The 22,425-nt window shown below is 43.8% G+C and overlaps 1 protein-coding gene across 7 annotated transcripts in view; it reads left to right on the top strand.

Moving 5' to 3' along the window:
• Nucleotides 1-17,817: 17,817 nt before the first annotated feature.
• LOC119123986 (cytosolic carboxypeptidase 4) overlaps nt 17,818-22,425 on the top strand; it is a 96,776-nt gene continuing 92,168 nt past the window's right edge. For 2 of the 7 annotated variants that reach the window (XM_037253504.1, XM_037253508.1), the window contains exon 1: nt 18,148-18,533. In XM_037253504.1, the coding sequence (XP_037109399.1) occupies nt 18,477-18,533 (57 nt within the window). In that variant the 5' untranslated portion in view covers nt 18,148-18,476. Of the gene's footprint in view, nt 17,947-18,147; nt 18,534-22,425 lie in introns of those variants that run through there. The other 5 variants (XM_037253497.1, XM_037253502.1, XM_037253498.1 and 2 more) reach the window with 5 other exon arrangements.

Raw genomic sequence — 22,425 nt, 5'->3', positions numbered from 1 at the left:
AAAGTCCAGAAATTAGAGAACAATCCGAATCACAGCGGACAATTCTCACGCAAGCGTTTCTCACAGGAAGCAGCATTTTTCTACTTGCTCTTCTTGACCACTTGATAGAACCATAGTGCAAATATTTTTTTTTATTTTTATTTTAAATGCATAAAATAAATCCATTCATATTTGAAAATCCCTAACTCAATATAGGACTTCATTAGTGCCTATGTTTTCAATTCAGTAGGAGGTCTATGATTTTTGCTGAGAAACCACCAGTTAATAGTTGTACTAAGTTCATTTTGTTTTTACTTGTTAATCACTTCACTGGGCGGAAGTACAAGCCGAAACATGTCAGGTAATGCAACCTAAAATAATTTGTTTGAGATAAAAGAACCAGTGAAGTGAACCACCAGTTAATGTAGACTCTACATTGTAGAGGTTTCATCTGACCACTAGAGGGCATCGGGCCATTAGGTCATGTTTATTACATCTTGTTGCATCAAGCTTTCCGGTATTTTTTCCCCCCAATCGTGTCAGAATTTACACGATAAATCAGGTTTGTTCGGACCTCCTCAGTGGAGGCTCTGTCGAACCCCTGAGACCGACTCACCGAACCCCTAGGGTTCGATCGAACCTAGGTTAAGAAACACTGGTTCACTGACAGCGATGAGTGAGCTCTGGAAAGATAGAAACATTTAAAATTCTTAATCAATGACCACAATAAACTAAACGTACAGGGAGCATGAGATGGGTCGCGTGTGTGTTTCTAGTGCTCCCTGCATGTTTAGTTTATTCTGGTCAATATTTGCTGTATTTATATTGAGGAAATAACTCAGAGCCCCTTCTGTACATAAAAGTTATGAACAGAATCGGAGACAAAGGTCAGCCTTGGCGGAGTCCTACCCTCACTGGAAACAAATCCGACTTACTGCCAGTAATGCAGACCAAAGTCTGGCATCAGTGATACAGAGACCGGACCGCCCTGATTAGTGGGTTCGATACGTCGTCCTCCCGAAGCACACCCCAGAGAACTCCCCGAGAGACACGGTCGAAGGCCTTTTTAAAGTCCACAAAATACATGTAGACTGGTTGGACAAACTCCCATGCACCAAGAACCCTGCTGAGGGAGTAGTGCTATTATGTTCCCAGTGTCATTTTGTTACTTTAAATCTTGTTTTCTGTTTGGTGTTATGTTCACTTAAAAATAAATTGTTTTTGGAGATTACTCTTCTTTCTTGGTCTTTGCTCCTTGCTTTCCTGCACTTGGGTCCTCAAACAAAAACCAGTTGGTGACAAATCATTTTTCAGAATATTGTGAGTGGCCAATGGTCCTGTCACAAGAATAGAGCTGCCCTTGCACCGAGCAACAACAAAATCACATTTTAACAATCAGACCCAAATTAACATTAATCTGTACTAAAATTATTATTTCTAAATGACTGTTGAGTTGACTATCATTGGTGTGGTATTTCACAAAAAGGCATACACATAATAGCAGAAACAACAATCTACCAATTCTTAGGTCAGTTGTTATGATGTTAGAGGTTACTAACCTTCGGTCTAAAATAAAAATGTGTTGAAGTCATTAGTCAACTCACTGCGAGTGACAGTGATCAAGAGAGCTGTGCTTTTTCAGTCATAGCCATTAGCTTGGTTTATTATTAAAATTCAAAGCAACATTTAGTGTTTGTAATATCACAAGTACTTGGTTGTGACTTGGAGAATTATGAATGTATTTTGTTTGTCCCAACTGTTTACAGTTCCTCAACTCCATGTGAGGAATATGAGAGCTCATTTCATGCAATCAACGGCTATTTAAGATGATCTAATTTCAAAGGGATCTATTTAGCAAGGGGGATTCATTCATGACAGGAAACTATCACATTGATGAGAGATTAAATGCATGTATGTCTATTCTTAAACTTTGAGAGTCTCTGAACATATCAGTGCAGGCACAGTGGATTAAAAGAAAGGTTGTTTATTTTAAGCAACACATACAGACCCAACCGTGCTTATCTAAAATAAGCCAGTGTCTTCTTTCCATGAATGATCATTTTAAATCCTGTGGTTGGCTCTATGAATCTGTTAAGCCTTTAGAAATTGTTGAACTATGAGACACATGTTTAGGCACTTTGGAAATGTAATGACTAAGACACCCGTTCAGACAGAAGACAGAAGTAGTGTGTGATTACGTTTATTTTAGTGTGACCTTTTAATTTCATATTAGAGCAGCTGCTCTAATGTCTTCTGATGGCACCAGTCCAATGTTCTTTTGAATTGTAATTTAGTCAGTATTTGAGGAATGTCTTCATCTTAACTAGGACAAGACTGAAGTTTTAGCCATCTGCCCTGAGGGAGGAATTTGGAGGTTATCACCATGGGATGTTATTTTAGACTATGAGCTCACTTTTATTCCTTACATTTTCTTTCTTTTTTTCTTGTTTTTTTATTCAGAATATTCAAATATTACAAATACAAAGCTTCCTCTTTGTTTTCAGACAAAGTCGTTGCACAAAACCATTTGCAAATGAAATTGAGGGAGCAAAATAAAAGACAAACAGAAAAAAAAGACATTTGGAAAGGAATGGAACCCACCATAGCTTATTAGCGCTCACTGCTTTATCATAAAATAATTTATATGCGTATATATGTACAAATATAGGTCATATACATGCATATATTTATGTACTACATTTATATATACATACATGCATACATACATACATACATACATACATACATACATACATACATACATACATACATACATACATACATACATACATACATACATACATACCATATTTTCCGGACTATAAGTCCCTTCGGAGTGCAAGTCGCGCCAGCCATAAAATGCATAATAAAGAAGAAAAAAACATACATGTCGCACCGGAGTACAAGTCGCATTTTTGGGGGAACTTTATTTGACAAAATTTAACACCATGAACAGACATGAGTAGGCAACAACAGGCTAAACGATACGGTATGTTGACGTTACATAAACACAAACGAGGAACTGAGAGCGTGCCTGATGTAACATATTAACAGTTATTAAAATAGTAACTATAACATAAATAACAAGTTTATCAAACCGTCCGTGTCACTCCAAATTATTAAATCCATCAAAATCTTCATCCTTTGTGTAAACAACGCCGCTGCTGACCCCGGAAGTGCATGCGGCGCTGACGTTGGACACGTTGTCAGTTGTGGTTCCAGTTATTCCACAAGCCAATATAACTAAATATAAACTATATATCAAATAACTATAACATAAATAACAATTTTATCGAACCATCCATGTCACTCCAAATCATTAAATCCATCGAAATCTTCGTCCTTTGTGTCACTTAAAAAAAACGCCGCAGCTGACTCCGCAAATACATGCGGCGTTAACGTCGGATTCATCGTCAATTGTTGTTCCAATTATTCCACAGACCTATATAACTGAATTGTAGCGTTACCGAAGTACCAGGCAAGTCGTAGGTACATAAATGTTAATCATAAAGTACTGATTTTAAAAGTTCATTTGTCGAAAAGTCGCACTGTTCAGGGTAGCACACGTATTTGCCAAATAAGACATTTGGAAGGACTTGTAGGACCTGTTCTTGCTGCTGCTTGAACCTTGATGCCTGCCAGCTCTCATATCAATCCATAATGTGGACTGCTGAAGTGTCTCTTTCTCAACCTTTTACATCATTCCACAGAACAAATTGCAATACAACCGTACATGAGTTGCAAGCAAATCAATGCGCAAATAAACTGATCCCTACTAATAAAAAACCCTGCATATAACTTTATGAATCACAGTAGAAACAAATTTGTTAAAAAATAATCATTACAGATTAATTAGGTCGAGGACTAGCAGATTCGCCAACAGTTTTTACCCTACAGCGGTAGTCACATTGAATGCAGCTAAACGTAAATGATTATGTCTGTGTATGTTCTTCTGTGGGTTTTTAGCTTGTTTTTTTTAATCTTTTTATTCTATTTATTCTATATATTTTTTTATCGCATGCGCGGATCGGTTGGCACTTTTTAAATTTCGTTGTACATGTGACAATGACAATAAAGATCTATTCTATTCTATTCTATTATAATTGCATTATTATTATTATTATTATTATTAGTCATAATTTTTTTATACCACCGCTATGGGAGGATTAGGGAGACACAGGGACAATCGGGTAAGGTAGTGTTCAAGTGCCCACTTCACAACGCTGATCTGCGATCGACCTGTTTCACTTTATATCAGGGGTGTCCAAACGTTTTGCAAGGAGGGCCAGATTTGATAAAGTTAAGGGGCCCAGGGGCCAATAGTTTTTTTGGACATTTTTTAACTACAAAAATTTCATGCAAATACACACTGTTATAAAACAAATTTCATTGTCCCAATTGTCTTTATTTTTTAAATGACAAAACAACCAAACATAATCCACTCAGGCAGATGTGAACAACTCTAAAAACACAAATTCTGCCTTTCATTCATATCTGAAGTGTCAGATAACATTGAACAAACTGTATGAAATACCTTAAATTTACATGAGTTTAAAATTATTTTTACCTCATGAACATTTTAAACAGGAGTTATAAGTGATGCAAAGTTGTCTGTTATCATTAAAACTTAATAAAAGTGAATTTTGCCCTTGTCATTTACAATATCTTTCAGAAAGTAATAGTTTGTTTCACGTCTACAGGTTCATAACATCAACAGTATTAACATGGCCACTTCGTAATATTTAATATTAAGTGATATTTACTTTTGATTTACTTTTGACTCACAGCCCCGTGTGAAGAATTGCTGTTGTGATGCCAGTTCAGATTGGAGCTGCTTCACTTTATCAGCGTGGTCACTCCCTGTTAGCTTGTCGTATGTGTTAGCATGTTTAGTCTGATAGTGTCTCTTTCGGTTGAAATCCTTAAACAAGGCAACCGTCTTTTTAGAAATTAGACAAACACAATTGCCTTGATTTTCACTTTCAAGTTTCATGATTTTTTTTATTCAGTTTGACAGTGCAGGCGGGCCATAAATAATACATTATAAGACCGAAGCTGCGAGCCGTATGAAATCTAACCGGGGGCCGGATTTGGCCCGCGGGCCGGAGTTTGGACAAGCCTGCTTTACATCATCCATATGTGGAGGTCTCCTTGCGTTTCCTTATAAACATACTTTGCGTGCTTCGATGTCCAGCATGGAATCTCGCGAGTCAGCCCTATCAAAGACTGTGCACCTCTCACGCACTGCCGCTTTCATTGGTCGTAAAGCTACTCAGCTGTGTTCACGCCTGAAGTGATGCAAACTGCCCGTTTGTAGCTGGGTGCATCTGCGGAACAAAAAATCAAAAGAGAGGTGCATCCAGGTGCATGATTAGACCTCGCTTTGCGCTACACTTGCGCTGGCCACATATAGAGAACCCAATGTCTCCAGAGGTGTTTGACCATGTTAGTCATGCTACCCTCACAAAGTTAAGGCACACTGTCACGCACATGCACACTTACTGCTAGTTCAGCAATATTCCATGACTTTTCAAAAACTTTATGGAAATTTTATTTTTCAACAACCTTTCAGGGACCTGGATCATGCATTTTCTTGGCCAATAGCTTTTTCAGGTTTTTCTTGACCAAACAAATGCTGTCATTAACGATTTGACCATAGGGAAATAGGAATCATAGGAGCTGAACCAATCTGTCTTGCCCCCTTTGGAGACAAGTTCAACATAATGTTTTCACTAGCAACATTACTGATTTCATGTTTTAACAATAAATAAACTTATTTTCTTGGCTTTGTACTATGTTTGTGGCTGTCTCCAAAGGAGACCCACATGCCATTTTATCTAATCCATCTGAAAAGGATCCAATTCAAGTGATGAAGTAGAAGTATTTTCAGTCAGGACTCAGTTACACCAAACTCTATTTAAAGCGAGAGCAACAGTATCTTGTGGGCAATGACCTCTATAAATGAGGGGGGAAAGGAGAACATTGAAACCTAATGTGTGAAAATCTATTTGCGTATCATTTAAGACAAAGGCAAAACAGTCTCAATTAACTTGACCTGCATATTGACTGGATCTTATTTGCATGTTGTAGCATCTTTTGTGAATTGTGACGAAGAAAATCTAGCACCATAAATTGAACGCCAGACTCCAGTTTGATTCACTTACTCTTCTGGTTGGCCATCTTCTTTGTCGATGACATTGCTATCTTTTCTACAGAAGATATACTCACTCCAAGGCTGCTCCAGCACTCACTCTCTACGACTTGTGCCTCCCCTTGGTGTGACGAAGGAGTAAGGTGGGGGTGAGACTACATCAGGGATTAACTCTCATGCACAGTGTGACAGATGAGGGTAGCAGAGGTGGGCATTCTCCCAAAATTTGGCAATCTGTCTTTGGTCCTTCTTCCCCGACATGGGCACCCTTCCGTTATTCATTATATAGTCGTCCCGTACCACAACATCAATCAAGAAGGTGGCGTCATAGGTAGTATGTGTGTGTGTAGGCTTCTTCACACACGCACGTACCACCTACGCCGCCGCCTTAAAGCTAGCTTGCTTCGCAGCAGCAGAGGCAGCAACAGGCTGTGTGAATCCACTCCTCCGTATTGACAAATAAAGTTAAAGTTAAAGTCCCAACGATCGTCACACACACATCTGGGTGTGGTGCAATTTGTCCTCTTGTTTTAACCCATCCCTGTGTGATTTTGATCCATCCCCTGGGGGAGAGGGGAGCAGTGAGCAGCAGCGGTGCCGCGCACAGGAGTCACTTGGTGATCTAACCCAACAATTCCAACCCTTAATGCTGAGTGCCAAGCAGGAAGGCAATGGGTCCCATTTTTATAGTCTTTGGTATGACCCGGCCGGGGTTTGAATCCATAACCTTCCAGTCTCAGGGTGGACACTCTACCACGAGGCCACTGAGCTGGTAAATAAATTCAAATGGGGGAAAAAAAAAACTCCATTGAGTCAATTTTTGCGACGCGATTCAGTCAATGGAAATTGCGCCTGTCGGTCCAGAGTGGCGCTTTTGGGGCGTGTGACGCGCAGCGCACTCCGAGATATAAAGTGAAGTTAACTTCTGATGCGCTACGCCTCGCACTCAGCCAATCAGCTTTGTGAACGTGCCACGTGACGCACTGCGTCTTGTACCGATGTTACGGTTCAACTCGCTTCGATTACTGAACTGGCTTTGCCCTAATGGCCACATCTAGATTCGGGGAGCCAGTTAATCTGGAAGCGAGTTGAACCATAACACCGGCGGACTGTGTGGAGAAGGAGAAAACCAAATGTAGAAAAAGATTATCATTATTGCCAGATCTACAACATGCTCATGTAACAGTACCATGACAAAAATTAACGGGAGCTGGCTTGGAGAACTGTGAGCGAGCAACTTGGGATGTTTTTTTTATTTTTTATTTTGGTTTTTACCGCTGTTGAACTTTACCATTCATTCTCTGTGGGCCGTTCAACATTTCACATTTACATCATTCCGATGAGAAATTCACAGCATTCAGCTCATTCAATTCCATTTGGCAAGGATTTTCAACATGCCCGAAATTGCCAAAAACCCAAATTATGGTTTATTTTGTTTTTCTTCTCTGATTCCTTTTTTTTTTTTTTACCAATTCAACCCATTCCAACATTAAACTGTTCATTGTATGGCTAGCTGTTCAGCTCTAGCTAGCTTTATTAGTTGAGAATAGCGTCAGTTTAATATCTGATGATTTAATCGGATAGCCTTTACGAGACCACAACAAATACAAGTGTACTCTTTTTTTAAATTATCCCCCCCTCCTCATTTTTCTCATTGACAGGAATCTGTCATAGCGACGGAGAACTTTAATTCATGTTAATGCGATTCCTAAATTCTGGACCGCAAAAACGAGTTTTAGGTTTATTATGATCTACCATATCAAACGGCACAAAGAGGCCCAATAAAACTAGAATTGAGTGTTTATTCAACCTTTAGCTTTAGGGACATTCATAAAAGCTGATTGTGTACTGTGATGCACTCAGAAACCTGTCGCACGGCCATTCCCGTTGAGCTCCTTGTTGAGTAGAGCCATGCAGTATTTTTTAATATAGTAACCAACATCTCTTTGAAAGACCAGGCGCTCTTACACATTCCCCTGGGTTCGGACTGCCTCATCCTTGTCCATGCAAACCTTTGCGGTTTCCCACCCCACTTACAGTGAGCTACTTGACTGACTGTGTTAAACATGATACTGACATGGACTCGCGGCCTTATTTATTTGGAAATGACCTAAGAGTTAAGAAGGCCATGCAGCACACCAAGGGCAGCAAAGTTTTAATGGCGGGTCATTTCATCTTTTTTTTTTACTTTTTACAGTATTACAGTAAGCGTAATGTGAATGCGTTAACGTCTGTGGTAAGCTCTGTTGTGATCGGTTCTCGGTTGTCACATTAAGTAAGCTGATTTGCTGAGGTTGGCAGACAGTGACAGGGGACTTGGATCTGCTTGAGACAGAGTCCTTGACATGACTCAAGGTCACACTTAAACCGACAGATAAAGTTGGAGTAGAAATTTCAGACATCCAGTAGAAATTCCAGACATTCTGTATTATGAAATTCCTCCCGGACATTTTCTTAGGCCTCAAAATGAGGACTTGTCCGGGAAGAGGAGGTCAGCGCAATTGTACCGCATCGTTGATTGTCCCATTCACTGCTCGTTGCCATTGTTATTGTGTAATTTGGCAAAAGTATGGCGATGCATTGCTCACATTTAGGCCAACAGTTGTTTGAGTGGCTCAAAGATAAGAATAGGTCATGTCAATGGACCTTTTTGGCCTTTGCAAAGCAAACGAATTTCACTGCGGTGTTGACGGGTTTTGATGGGGTTTTTTTTTGCAAGCACTTTGAAGATCTGTTTAAGTCAATGATTTTGCTCATGATAAAGGGTTTGCAAAAAGATAGATGTGATTACAATCAATTTAAAAAAAAACATCAGGAGTCTTACCTTACGCTGTACTAGTTGAAAAAAAGGGCCAAGCAGGTAAGGTCATTGTTAGGTTACAGCACGGCACAGCATCGAATTTTAAACAAAAATGCTAGGCTAATGACCTAAGCCGATATAGCTTGCCATTCTTTCAATTTCAATGGGTCACTCGGGCACAACATTTTCAGCATCCTCAGCATGTGGCTCGTGCATGTATGTGTCATGCCAACAACCTTTTCCTCCAACACTTCAAACACCTGGAACACTGCAGAATCGTTTGAAATATCGATTTCTGACTGGCTTTGTACACATTCACTATTTAGTTGTGCCATTGTTTATCACTTCCTAGTTTGTTGCTTGCCAAGATCTCACTTTGGGAAAACGACTACTTTGTTGAATATACAAAATACAGCTGAACCTCAATTTTATGCACTTCAATTCTATGCAACTTTCTAACGTCGTTTGGTCATGAACCCCAATTTATAAGGATATAAAGATCGTACAAGGCTAAATGACAAGCATGTAAACCTTAGCGCTAGTGATTTAATTTCTGTGATTAATTAAATGGTGTTTGATGAGAAGAAGTCGGAACAGCACTCCATTGTGCGATCACAGAGACGGCGACCTGTAAGGGCTGTTTGAACTTTATGACTGCTTATGCCAGGGGTGTCCAAACGTTTTGCGAGGGCCAGATTTGATAAAGTGAAGGGGCCTGGGGGCCAATCGTTTTTTCGGACATTTTTTAACTACAAAAATTTCATGCAAATACACACTGTTATAAAACAAATTTCATTGTCCCAATTATCTTTATTTTTTAAATGACAAAAACAACCAAAAAACATCATCCACTCAGGCAGATGTGAACAATGCAAAGTTGTCTGTTATCATTAAAATTTAAAACAAGTGAATTTTGCTCTTGTCATCTACAATATCTTTCAGAAAATAATAGTTTGTTTCACGTCTACAGGTTCATAACATCAACAGTATTAACATGGCCACTTCGTAATATTTAATATTAAGTCATATTTACTTTTGATTTACTTTTGACTCACAGCCCCGCGTGAAGAATCGCTGTTGTGATGCCAGTTCAGCTTGGAGCTGCTTCACTTTATCAGCGTGGTCATTCCCTGCTAGCTTGTCGTATGTGTTAGCATGTTTAGTCTGATAGCGTCGCTTTAGGTTGAAATCCTTAAACAAGGCAACCATCTCTTTTGAAATTAGACAAACACGATTGCCTTGATTTTCAGTGAAGAAGTATTGTAATTCCCATTTCTCTTGAAAGCGACGGCCCTCAATGTCAACTTTCCTCGTTTTCTTTGCAGTCGCCATGTTAGAAATGAGCGGAGCGGGTGGTGCTGCCACCTTTTGGTAATAGGAGATATTATAGTTTCAAGTTTCATGATTCTTTTTTTATTCAGTATGACAGTGCAGGCGGGCCATAAATAATACCATATTGGCCCGAATATAAGACGACTCTAATTATAAGTCAAACCCCTCTTTTTCAAGACTCAAATTTGAAAAAAAGACTTTTTGAACACCAAATTAATTTTTTTATACAGAAAATGATTACATCCGTCACAAATGATTATAACAATATATTCGAGAGAAAAAAGCATGTTATTTTGCCTCATTCAAATCATACATCACATCTTAATATCTGGACATTTAAATATGTGAACTGAAGTGCAATCACATTTGTAAAAGAATGGCTTCTGGTTTTTGAAATGTAAATAAACCAATCTTTTGTGATAAAACAACAAAATTGCAATAACTGCATTAACCATCAGTCTAACTGTTACTGTAGTCTTGAAACAAATCTGAATAAGGAAAAACATTGCAATAAAATAATGCAAACTGCTACCGCTATTGTTGGGGAGCCTGAGGACTGTATAGGGCAGCGGTGGCCAACCCGCGGCTCGCGAGCCGCATGCGGCTCTTTGGCTGGTTTCATGCGGCTCTTTTACGTTCATATCAACATTTGTGTTTATTTTTCGTGCGTATTTGCTTCGCTTGAGTTCAATATGGTATTTTGGTCAAACGCGCATGCGCGTGAGGTGAAATCCCGCAAAGGAGGAGGGACAAACAGAGCGATTGGTTTTGCCGGCTTTTTATGAATGGCGACTGTGACTACGGGGGCCCATTAGGTCCAGAAAAGCTGACAAGACGCTTGCCAAAATGGCAAGGAAAAAATGCACAGCTAAACGAATATATGACGATGAACACAGGACGTTTTTAACAGAGTTAAAGTTGTTTTTTGTTGAACGCTATGCCATTCTGCCTGATATGTCGGACGTCATTGGCGCATTTAAAAGCTTCAAATGGTCAGCGCCACTTCAGCTCACTTCATGCCAATATCGATAAGGACTTTGCAAAAGGGACAGAATTTCGCAAGCACAAGTTTGGAGACTTTGAAAAGTCAGGCAGAAAAATAGGTACAGTTTTTCAAAAGAATTACGAAGCACTCAGGGACTGTCACACTTGCATTGTTTCAACTGGCTTGGAACATTGCACGGGCTAAAAAGCCATACAATGAAGTGGAGTTCGTTAAAATATGCCTCAGTGACGTTATTGAAATCTTGTCTCCTGAAAACGACAAACTAAAACGAATGGTCTGTCCCGCCACACATAGTAAGTGAAAAAACTTATTATGTTTTTGTTTGTGGAATTTGTTGAACTGAGAGTTTGTCTGTGTGAGACAATGCACACAATGTTCATTGTTGAAAATGTGGTCTTTGGTCTGTGGTTTTAGTACTGTAGGAGTCAATTTGTCATTATCATGTTGGTGCGTGACATAATAATGTCACACAATAAATTTGGCTGAGCAGAGGGGTGTGTGTGTGTGTGTGTGTGTGTGTGTGTGTGTGTGTGTGTGTGTGTGTGTGTGTGTGTGTGTGTGTGTGTGTGTGTGTGTGCGTGTGTGTGTGTGTGTGCGTGTGCGTGTGTGTGGGGGGGGTGTTCATGTGTGCTCATGTGTATGATGTGGCTCTTTGCGATGACACAGTAAAAAATGTGGCTCTTAGTCTCTGACTGGTTGGCCACCCCTGGTATAGGGGGTTGGCTCGGATGGTTATGCTCTTTTCGCCCCGGGTGTCGGTCTGAACACAGGAGGGAAGACGTGGTTCAGTTTTGATTGCTTAACTGAATTATTGGCAAAAACGTAACAGGCACTGTGGCTCATAGGGGCATAAGGCAATAGAGTATAGGCACACGTTTGGTCGTACGCACAGGTGTGTGTAGCGTACATGGGTGAATCTTTGGGTGTGTGAATGTGATTCTTGTGTGTGATTATTGTATGACGCGTGGGAAGGGTTAGGGTGTGTGTGTGTGTGTGTGTGTGTGTGTGTGTGTGCGCGTGTGTGTGCATGTGTGTGTGTGATTTGTGTGTGTGTGTGTGTGTGTGTGGTTCTGTAACAGACAGAAATACAGCACGTAAGTCAACGCTCAAATTCTGACATCACACAACACTAGTAGACAGCACACTTTACACAACTAACTGCACGTAACGGTTCCGCTATACTAAATAACCATAAATAAAATACTCTCGGCAACACACCAAACATAAGTCATCGAGACAACAAAATACCGTTTTTTTCCATGTATAATGCGCCCCCATGTATAATACGCACCCTAAAAATGGCATGTCGATGCTGGAAAAAAGCCTGTACCCATGTATAATACGCACCCAAATTTTGACTTTTTTTTTTTTAGTCCCAATGATCGTCACACACGCATCTGGGTGTGGTGAAATTTGTCCTCTGCATTTGACCCATCCCCGTGTGATTTTGATCCATCCCCTGGGGGAGAGGGGAGCAGTGAGCAGCAGAGGCGCCGCGCTCGGGAATCATTTGGTGATCTAACCCCCCAATTCCAACCCTTAATGCTGAGTGCCAAGCAGGGAGGCAATGGGTCCCATTTTCATAGTCTTTGGTATGACCCGGCCGGGTTACTTAAGTCCGTAAAGGTAAAATTATTTCAGAAAAAAAATCATCTTTGGGAACAACCGGATGTTATTCTGCCGGTCAGTATCACTGCGCATGCAGTAGCAAACTCGATAGCGAAGAAATATGTGAGACTCTCAACGGGATTACCAATATTTGAGTGATGTTCCAGTTATTTATCACAATTATTTATTATTATAATAATAATATATATAATATATATAATAATTATTTATTTATTATTCACAATTGTCATGGTGATCTTTCTGGTGATTTCTTAACTAGGCTGGATGGTTTTTTTTTTAAATAAATAAACTTGACTTTTGTTGGCGTTGATTTCTCCGACTGCCCAGAAAGGCACCACCGCGATCAGTTAGGTTAAAATGAAAAGAGAGGAAAGTGACGTTGTAAAGAACCATCCGTGACAAGATTTTCTTCAAAAATTGTTGTACCATGATTTTCTTAAAAAAAAAAAAAAGAAATTTTTTTTTCCTTTTTTCTTTTTTTGTACCCATGTATAATGTGCACCCCAGATTTTAGGACAATAAATTAGTTAAATTTTGCGCATTATACATGGAAAAAACCGGTATATTTGCTGGGGACCGTTAGTCGCCGTGCCGCTGCGTAACGGCTACTCGTACGATGCGAGGCAAACTTAAAGGAGCGCGCCGGAGCTGTCAATCAAACGGCGCGCACGCGAAGCAAACCGCGATTGGACAAACGGCACAACAGTGGGCAGTAGTGACAATGAAACAATGACAGTGAGTATATACTCACTTTGTGTCAAAGACGCACACGATCACAGCAACATACTCAGTCGATACCAGCAACCTTTAACTTACCGCTGTGCACAAGTGAATGGGTATGTCTAGACCCAGGGCCGGTTCTAGGAATGCACATAAGAGGGGGCAGTCAGAAATGTGAAGGGGGCATGTTCTTTTTTTTTTTTTTACACATTTTTAACACTGTTAGTGTTTTCTTCACGGCAGTTAGCTGTGTGTCCAGATCTCAACCTGGAGAAGTGGATTGCACTTTGTCAGGCCTCTACACTAAGACCTGTCCAGCTTGGGTGTCCCACCTGAAGATTAAAGCTTCTGCTGGTATTAGGGTCACTGAGGCACGCAAACCCCCTGACCACAATAAGGTGGCAATCTCTCACGGGGGGGGGGGGGGGACATATAATATAATGTTATATTAACTATTATTTGAGTTGTCGTTAATCATTAGTTATATCACGGGTCAGTACGACGAGTTTGGTGGAGTTTTTACTGCTTCTTCCAACTCCTACCGCGCTGACTGTAACTTGACACTCTCTGGCAGCGTCTTGCCTCATTTGCATACTCACAGTGATTGGATGTTTACGGAGGGGCGCGGAGTCCTGACAGCAGGCTGTGTGAGGGAGGACACACACTGCACCGACATGAGAGAAGAGAGGGGGCTGATTAACGTGTGTTTCTATCAGCGGATTTTTCACTTCTAAAAGTTTGATTCGAGGGGGCAGGACATCTGTTTGAGGGGGCAACGCCCCCTCTTGCCCCTGCGTAGAGCCGGCACTGTCTAGACCCCGAATGTAAGACCACCCCCACTTTATCTTATTTCAATGCAAAAAACATCGTTTTTTATTCGGGCCAATACGGTACATTATAAGACTTTAAGGCTTATGCTAATAGGATAGGATGGTCCCTACATGATCGCTACCCCGATTAGTAAATAACCATTTTTAACAATTATATCGTGTTAATTTTCACCCAGAACAATGATGTAATTCCCCAAATGCAAACATTTGTATCTTAGTACGTATTTTTCTACTGCAATTACCCGATACGCATATGCATGGATCTGATTTTATTACTCTTACAAGACTTTCTCAATAACGCGCTTTCGGCGTTCACACAATTCCCAAATTCAAAAAGTCGACATAAAATCGAGGTTCAGCTGTATGAATCATTTTGTCATGCTTTATTTTTTGTCTAATGTTCAATTAGTTGATTGAATGATTTTGATTGCTTTTTGCTTGTTCTGAAATTACTTCACACTTGATCTTTGTTCTAGCACTTTGTAATGATCAAAGAATCCATCCATCCATCCATCCATCCATCCATCCATCCATCCATCCATCCATCCTCTGCTTATCCGGGGTCGGGTCGCGGGGGCAGCAGCTTTAGGAGAGACTCCCAGACTTCCCTCTCCCCAGCCACTTCATCCAGCTCATCCCGGCGGATCCCAAGGCGTTCCCAGGCCAGCTGAGAGACATAGTCTCTCCAGCGCGTCCTGGGTCCTCCACGAGGTCTCCTACCGGTGGGACACACCTCCCCAGGGAGGCGTCCAGGAGGCATCCTGATGAGATGCCTGAGCCACCTCATCTGGCTCCTCTCAACGTGGAGGAGCAGCTGCTCTACTCTGCATGTCACCCGGATGACGGAGCTTCTCACCCTATCTCTAAGGGAGAGCCCGGACACCCTACGGAGGAAACTCATTTTGGCCGCTTGTATCCGGGATCTCGTTCTTTCGGTCACGACCCATAGCTCGTGACCATAGGTGAGGGTAGGAGCATAGATCGACCGGTAAATTGAGAGCTTTGCCTTTTGGCTTCACCACAACGGACCGGTACAGAGTCCACATTACTGCCGCCGCTGCACCGATCCGCCAGTCGATCTCACGCTCCATCCTGCCCTCACTCGTAAACAAGACCCCAAGATACTTGAACTCCTCCACTTGGGGCAAGATCTCATCCACGATCCGGAGAGGGCATTCCACCCTTTTCCGACCGAGGACCATGGACTCGGATTTGGAGGTGCTGACCCTCATCCTGACCGCTTCACACTCGGCTGCGAACCGCTCCAGTGAAAGCTGGATATCACGGCTTGAAGAAGCCAACAGCACAACGTCGTCTGCAAAAAGCAGAGACGCAATGCTGAAGTCCCCAAACCGGACACCCTCAACGCCTCGGCTGCGCCTAGAAATTCTGTCCATAAAAGTTATGAACAGAATTGGTGACAAAGGGCAGCCAACCCTCACTGGGAACGAATCCGACTTACTGCCGGAAATGGGGACAATGATACAGGGACCGAACCACCTTTATCAGTTGGCTCGGCACCCCGTACTCCTAAAGCACCCTCCGCAGAACTTCCCGATGGACACGGTCAAATGCCTTCTCCAAGTCCACAAAACACATGTGGACTGGTTGAACGAACTCCTATGCACCCTCGAGGATCCTGCCGAGGGTATAGAGCTGGTCCACTGTTCCACGGCCAGGACGAAAACCACACTGCTCCTCCTGAATCCGAGGTTCGACCTCCCGATGGACCCTCCTCTCCAGCACCCCTGAATAGACCTTACCAGGGAGGCTGAGGAGTGTGATTCTTCTGTAGTTGGAACACACCCTCCGGTACCCCTTCTTAAAGAGGGCAACCACCCTCTGCCAATCCAGAGGCACCGTACCGTCCCCGATGTCCACACAATGTTGCAGAGGCGTGTCAGCCAAGACAGCCCCACAACATCCAGAGCCCTGCTTCCACAATGGAAGGTGGAAGGCGTGTCGGTGGAATTGTGGAGGTCTTCAACGTATTCTCCTCACCGACTCACGACATCTCGAGTCGAGGTCAGCAGCACGCCATCTCCACTGTAAACAGTGTTGACGGTGTACTGCTTTCCCCTCCCGAGATGCCGGATGGTGGACCAGAATTTCCTCGAAGCCGTCCGGAAGTCATTCTCCATGGCCTCGCCAAACTCCTCCCACGCCCGGGTTTTTGTCTCAGCAACCGCCAAAGCCGCGTTCCGCTTGGCCATCCAGTAACTGTCGGCTGCCTCCGGAGTCCCACAATCCAAAACGCCGCGATAGGACTCCCAATCACACCCTTCTAAGTCTCACTGTCATTGCCCACGTGAGCATTGAAGTCATCCAGTAGAACGATAGAGTCCACAGAAGGAGCGCTCTCCACCACTTCTTCTAAGGACCCCAAAAAGGGTGGGTACTCTGAGCTGCTGTTCGGTGCATAGGCACAAATAACAGTCGGGCCCAGTCCCCCCACCCGAAGGCGGAGGGATGCTACCCTCTCGTTCACCAGGGTGAACCCCAATGTGCAGGCGTTCCACCTGCTCGACGCCTCTCACCGTGAACAACTCCAGAGTGGAAGAGAGTCCTGCCCCTCTCGAGATAGCTTGTACCAGAGCCCAAACTATGTGTGGAGGCAAGTCCGACTATGTCTAGTCAGAACTTATCTGCCTCACACACCAGCTCGGGCTCCTTTCCAGTCAGAGAGGTGACATTCCATGTCCCAAGAGCCAGCTTCTGCGCCGGGGATCGGACTGCCAAGGTCCCCGCCTTTGGCCGGCGCCCAGCTCACTTTGCACCTGACCCCTTTGGCCCCTCCTACAGGTGGTGAGTCCGTGGGAAGGGGGACCCACATTTTATTTTTGGGCTGTGCCCGGCCGGGCCCCATGGGCGAAGGCCCGGCCACCAGGCGCTCGCCTTCGAGCCCCACCTCCAGGCCTGGCTCCAGAGGGGGGCCCCGGTGACCCACGTCCGAGCGAGGGAAAACTAGGTCCATATATTTTATTCATCAAAAGAGGTCTTCTGAGCCGTGCTTTGTCTGGCCCCTCACCTAGGACCCTTTTGCCATGGGTGACCCTACCAGGGGCATGAAGCCCCAGACAACATGGCTCCTAGGATCATAGGGGCATGCAAACCCCTCCAAAGAATCCCTCCAAGTTATTCACTCCAAGGCACCAGACAAAGTAAGAAAAGCGGCAAGGGCTTCGCAAGGAGAATGTGTATTTGTTTGTGTGTGTGTGTATGTGTGTGTGTGTTTATGTGCATGCAAATATGAGTGTGCATGTGTACAGTATGTGCGTGTGTGTGCGCGCGTGTGTGTGCTACCAGTGCCAAACATAAGTACTTAGCCATTAATCCTCTGTGAATGAATCCCACCATTGAGTATAGTTTGCTCTGCAGCTGCCCAACTGGTCTTGTCAAAGCCTTTTTTTAGTGGCAGACCTCTCAACACCACAACACAAATGTTTTCTAGAGCTCTTTATCTTGGAGGGATAGTGTTACATATGGACAAGTATACTATGTGAGTACCTTGACACACGATGTACATTCAACCAACATAGTCATAAGTCTAGTCTAAAATATAATGGTTCTTCATTCTACAGAAATATATACGCATGCACTTCTAGGATGGCACTGCTGCTCATAACTGCTCATAACTAAGTGTAGCCTCCCGGTGAAGATTGGAAGAGGTGGTCTGTCTGTTTGTCGCCCTGTCTCTGTGGCTCTCTTTCTCTCTACCTGTCGCTGTGGCTCTCTCTCTCTCTCTCTCTCTCTCTCTCTCTCTCTCTCTCTCTCTCTCTCTCTCTCTCTCTCTCTCTCTCGTGCGCGCTTACTCAGTCTTTCAAAAAACAGGGAGTCAAATACTTTGTCTGACTGTTGTGTGTGATAGTGGGACATTATTTCAACTACATCTCCTTTTCCGTGCTTTGGAAATCTTCCTGTGTTTTTGGTATAGCTGCCGTTTGTTTTGTTTTTTAAATTTCAACATCTACCTGATCACATTTTTGCTGTTGCTGTTTGACAACCTGCACAGAGCAGGGTCACCCAAGAATGTCAGTCTCCCAAAACCCCTCCAGTGGCTTTGAAGCCATATTTTCTACTCTACAGGTAGGGATTCATAATGCAACTGTGCATGATACAATACAGAAGTGTTGTAGCGCTTCAAATAAGTATTTCTTTTATCATTGGTGTAATATTATATTTTTATAAATGTATTGCACATTTACTTTTTAAAAGGTTTCCCATTGCTGTTTACATTGAAGGTGGCTCAGTGGCTGACTGGTTTGCATATCCGCCACACAGATCAAATCTGCGCCATAAGCAGTACAGAGAACGTATGGTTGAATGATTTCAGCCCTTCCAATTTTAGTGAGAGTAAAACTTTGTGAGCATGTCAGTTGTTTTTCTCTCAAAGTTTCCACCATGAGAAAAGGAGAGATGTAATACTTTACCAACTGTAATGACAGATGTATGCCAGTGAAAATTCAAGCTACAAACAACCTTGTTCACAAACAATTCGCACAAAAGTTTGTTAGAAAAATGGCCTAACTTGGATTCTATTTCCGGCATACTAACTGTCTTGTCAGAGATGAATGAGTGTAATCACTGTGTAGCCGTCATTGACAATATGAATTGCAAACTGAAAAATATTTGTATCCTTCCATGGCGTAAAGCTCCTGCACATGAAGCCAGGAGTCTCAATTACATGCTTGATCATCCTATCACAATATATTTACATGGGGGCCTAACGGAAGAAAGATTTAAGAAGAAAATTTAAATTTAATCATGAAAATGCAATCTACAGCAGGTGAAGGTAAAACGCTTGGGTTGCATCAATGTCATATTCATGTGTTCATCACAGCTTTTTGTTAAAGATGAATGTTTCTACTCTAATTACAGACCAAACACATAACTGTATGGTAATTCAAGATTCAAGAATTTTTATTCGCCATGTTTGAACATGCCAAACAAGGAATTTAACTTAGGTACATCACAGCCTCTGTTCAACATTTAGGTGACTAACAACACTCAGGACCCCTCCGTGAGTCGTCACCTTATCGTGGTGGAGGGGTTTGCGTGCCCCTATGATCCTAGGAGCCATGTTGTCTGGGGCTTCATGCCCCTGGTAGGGTCACCCATGGCAAACGGGTCCTAGGTGAGGGGCCAGACAAAGCACGGCTCACATTAGCCCCTTATGATGAAAAAAATAAATGGATCTCGTTTTCCCTCGCCCGGACGCGGGTCACCGGGGCCCCCCTCTGGAGCCAGGCCTGGAGGCAGGGCTCGAAGGCGAGCGTCTGGTGGCCGGGCCTTCGCCCATGGGGCCCGGCCGGGCACAGCCCGAAAAGGAAACGTGGTGCAACGTCAACACTGTTTACAGTGGAGATGGCGTGCTGCTGACCTCGACTCGGGACGTCGTGTGTCGGTGGGGAGAATACAATTCAACCTACACGCCTTCCATTGTGGAAGCAGGGCCTGGGGACTCTGAGGCGGACTCTCCAATCTCTGGGGTCGAAGTCACTGAGGTAGTTAAAAAAACCCTCGGTGGCAAGGCCCCGGTGGTGGATGAGATCCGCCCGGATTTCTTAAGGGCTCTGGATGTTGTGGGCTGTCATGGCTGACACGTCTCTACAACATCGCGTGGACATCGGGGACAGTGCCTCTGGATTGGCAGACTGGGGTGGTGGTTCCCCTCTTTAAGAAGGGGGACCGGAGGGTGTGTTCCAATTACAGGGGAATCACACTCCTCAGCCTCCCTGGTAAGGTCTATTCAGGGGTGCTGGAGAGGAGGGTCCGTCGGGAGGTCGAACCTCGGATTCAGGAGGAACAGTGTGGCTTTCGTCCTGGCCGTGGAACAGTGGACCAGCTCTTCACCCTCAGCAGGATCCTCGAGGGTGCATGGGAGTTCGCCCAACCAGTCCACATGTGTTTTGTGGACTTGGAGAAGGCGTTCGACCGTGTCCCTCGGGAGGTTCTGTGGGGGGTGCTTCGGGAGTACGGGGTACCGAGCCAACTGATAAGGGCGGTTCGGTCCCTGTATCACCGATGCCAGAGTTTGGTCCGCATTTCCGGCAGTAAGTCAGATTCGTTCCCAGTGAAGGTTGGACTCCGCCAAGGCTGCCCTTTGTCACCGATTCTGTTCATAATTTTTATGGACAGAATTTCTAGGCGCAGCCGAGGCATTGAGGGTGTCCGGTTTGGGGACCTCAGCATCGCGTCTCTGCTTTTTGCAGACGACGTGGTGCTGTTGGCTTCTTCAGGCCGTGATCTCCAGCTCTCACTGGAGCGGTTCGCAGCCGAGTGTGAAGCGGTCGGGATGAGGGTCAGCACCTCCAAATCCGAGTCCATGGTCCTCGATCGGAAAAGGGTGGAATGCCCTCTCCGGATCGGGGATGAGATCCTGCCCCAAGTGGAGGAGTTTAAGTATCTTGGGGTCTTGTTCACGAGTGAGGGGAGGATGGAGCGCGAGATCGACAGGCGGATCGGTGCAGCGTCGGCAGTAATGCGGACTCTGTACCGGTCCGTCGTGGTAAAGAGAGAGCTGAGCCAAAAGGCAAAGCTCTCAATTTACCGGTCGATTTACGCCTCTACCCTCACCTATGGTCACGAGCTATGGGTCGTTGACCGAAAGAACGAGATCCCGGATACAAGCGGCCGAAATGAGTTTTCTCCGCAGGATGTCCGGGCTCTCCCTTAGAGATAGGGTGAGAAGTTCGGTCATCCGGGATAGACTCGGAGTAGAGCCGCTACTCCTCCACATTGAGAGGAGCCAGATGAGGTGGCTCGGGCATCTCATCAGGATGCCTCCTGGACGCCTCCCTGGGGAGGTGTTCCGGGCATGTCCCACCGGTAGGAGACCCCGGGGACGACCCAGGACGCGCTGGAGAGACTATGTCTCTCAGCTGGCCTGGGAACGCCTTGGGATCCCCCGGGATGAGCTAGATGAAGTGGCTGGGGAGAGGGAAGTCTGGGAGTCCCTCCTGAAGCTGCTGCCCCCGCGACCCGACCCCGGATAAGCGGAAGAAGATGGATGGATGGATGGATGGATGGATGGATGGATGGATGGATGGACAACACTCAGGATGTGTGAAAAATGATGAATATTCTCAAACATCCCCTGATCTTAAACTCCCAGGAGGGCAAGGAAAAACTCAAAACTCCAACTAGGGGAAATGAGAAACCTTGAGAAGAGACCACAGTTGGGAGGATGCCTCTTCCAGGATGACCAGGCTGCTATGGATGCAGAGAGGACACATAGTACAAATAGTGTAGACAATTCAAAAAAGGTGTGGAGAGCAGGATGTTATTGCACAGCAATGACTCTGAGACTCTAAGAGTGGTGTGAGTTCAACAGCCTGGGGGAAGAAGCTGTCTCTGTGTCTGCTGGTTTTGGCATACAGAGCTCTATAACGCCATCCGGAGGGGAGTAGTTTGAACAGATTGCAACCTGGGTGAGAAGGGTCTGTAGAGATGTTACTTGCATGTTTTCTGGTCCTGGACAGGTACAAGTCTTGGATAGATGGGAGGTGGGAGAATTAATTCACATCTATGCATTTTCAATTTGTAAAATTGCTGTTTTGGAATAAATTGACAATAATTGAAAGTTTTTAAAACTACAATTTGTTGATTAATTGAGATATTAACCATTATTAAAATAATTGTTCGTTGCAGCCGTATAAAACAATTATACTAGTTTTAGATTCTTAATTAAAAACACATCTACTGCCACATTGAATTGGTGCCTGTAGAAAACTAATAGAGCAAATAAATGAAACGAAGTACTTCGGTATCATTTTTGACTGATCTGAAATTTCCAGTTAAAAAAAATGTGCAGTCAAACCTCGGTTTTCGACCACAATCCGTTCCAGAAGGCGGTTCGAGAAGCGAATCGGTCGAATTCCGAATCTATTTTTCCCATTACAAATAATGGAAACATTTTTAATCCTTTCCAAGACTAAAAAAACCCCGCCTTTTTTAAGGATTTTTTCATTTGCACATT

The sequence above is a fragment of the Syngnathus acus genome, chromosome 6, assembly GCF_901709675.1.
Source record: "Syngnathus acus chromosome 6, fSynAcu1.2, whole genome shotgun sequence".
Taxonomy (NCBI): Eukaryota; Metazoa; Chordata; class Actinopteri; order Syngnathiformes; family Syngnathidae; genus Syngnathus; species Syngnathus acus.
The sequence above is the reverse complement of the archived record's forward strand: the minus strand, read 5'-3'. Positions and strand labels throughout refer to the sequence as shown.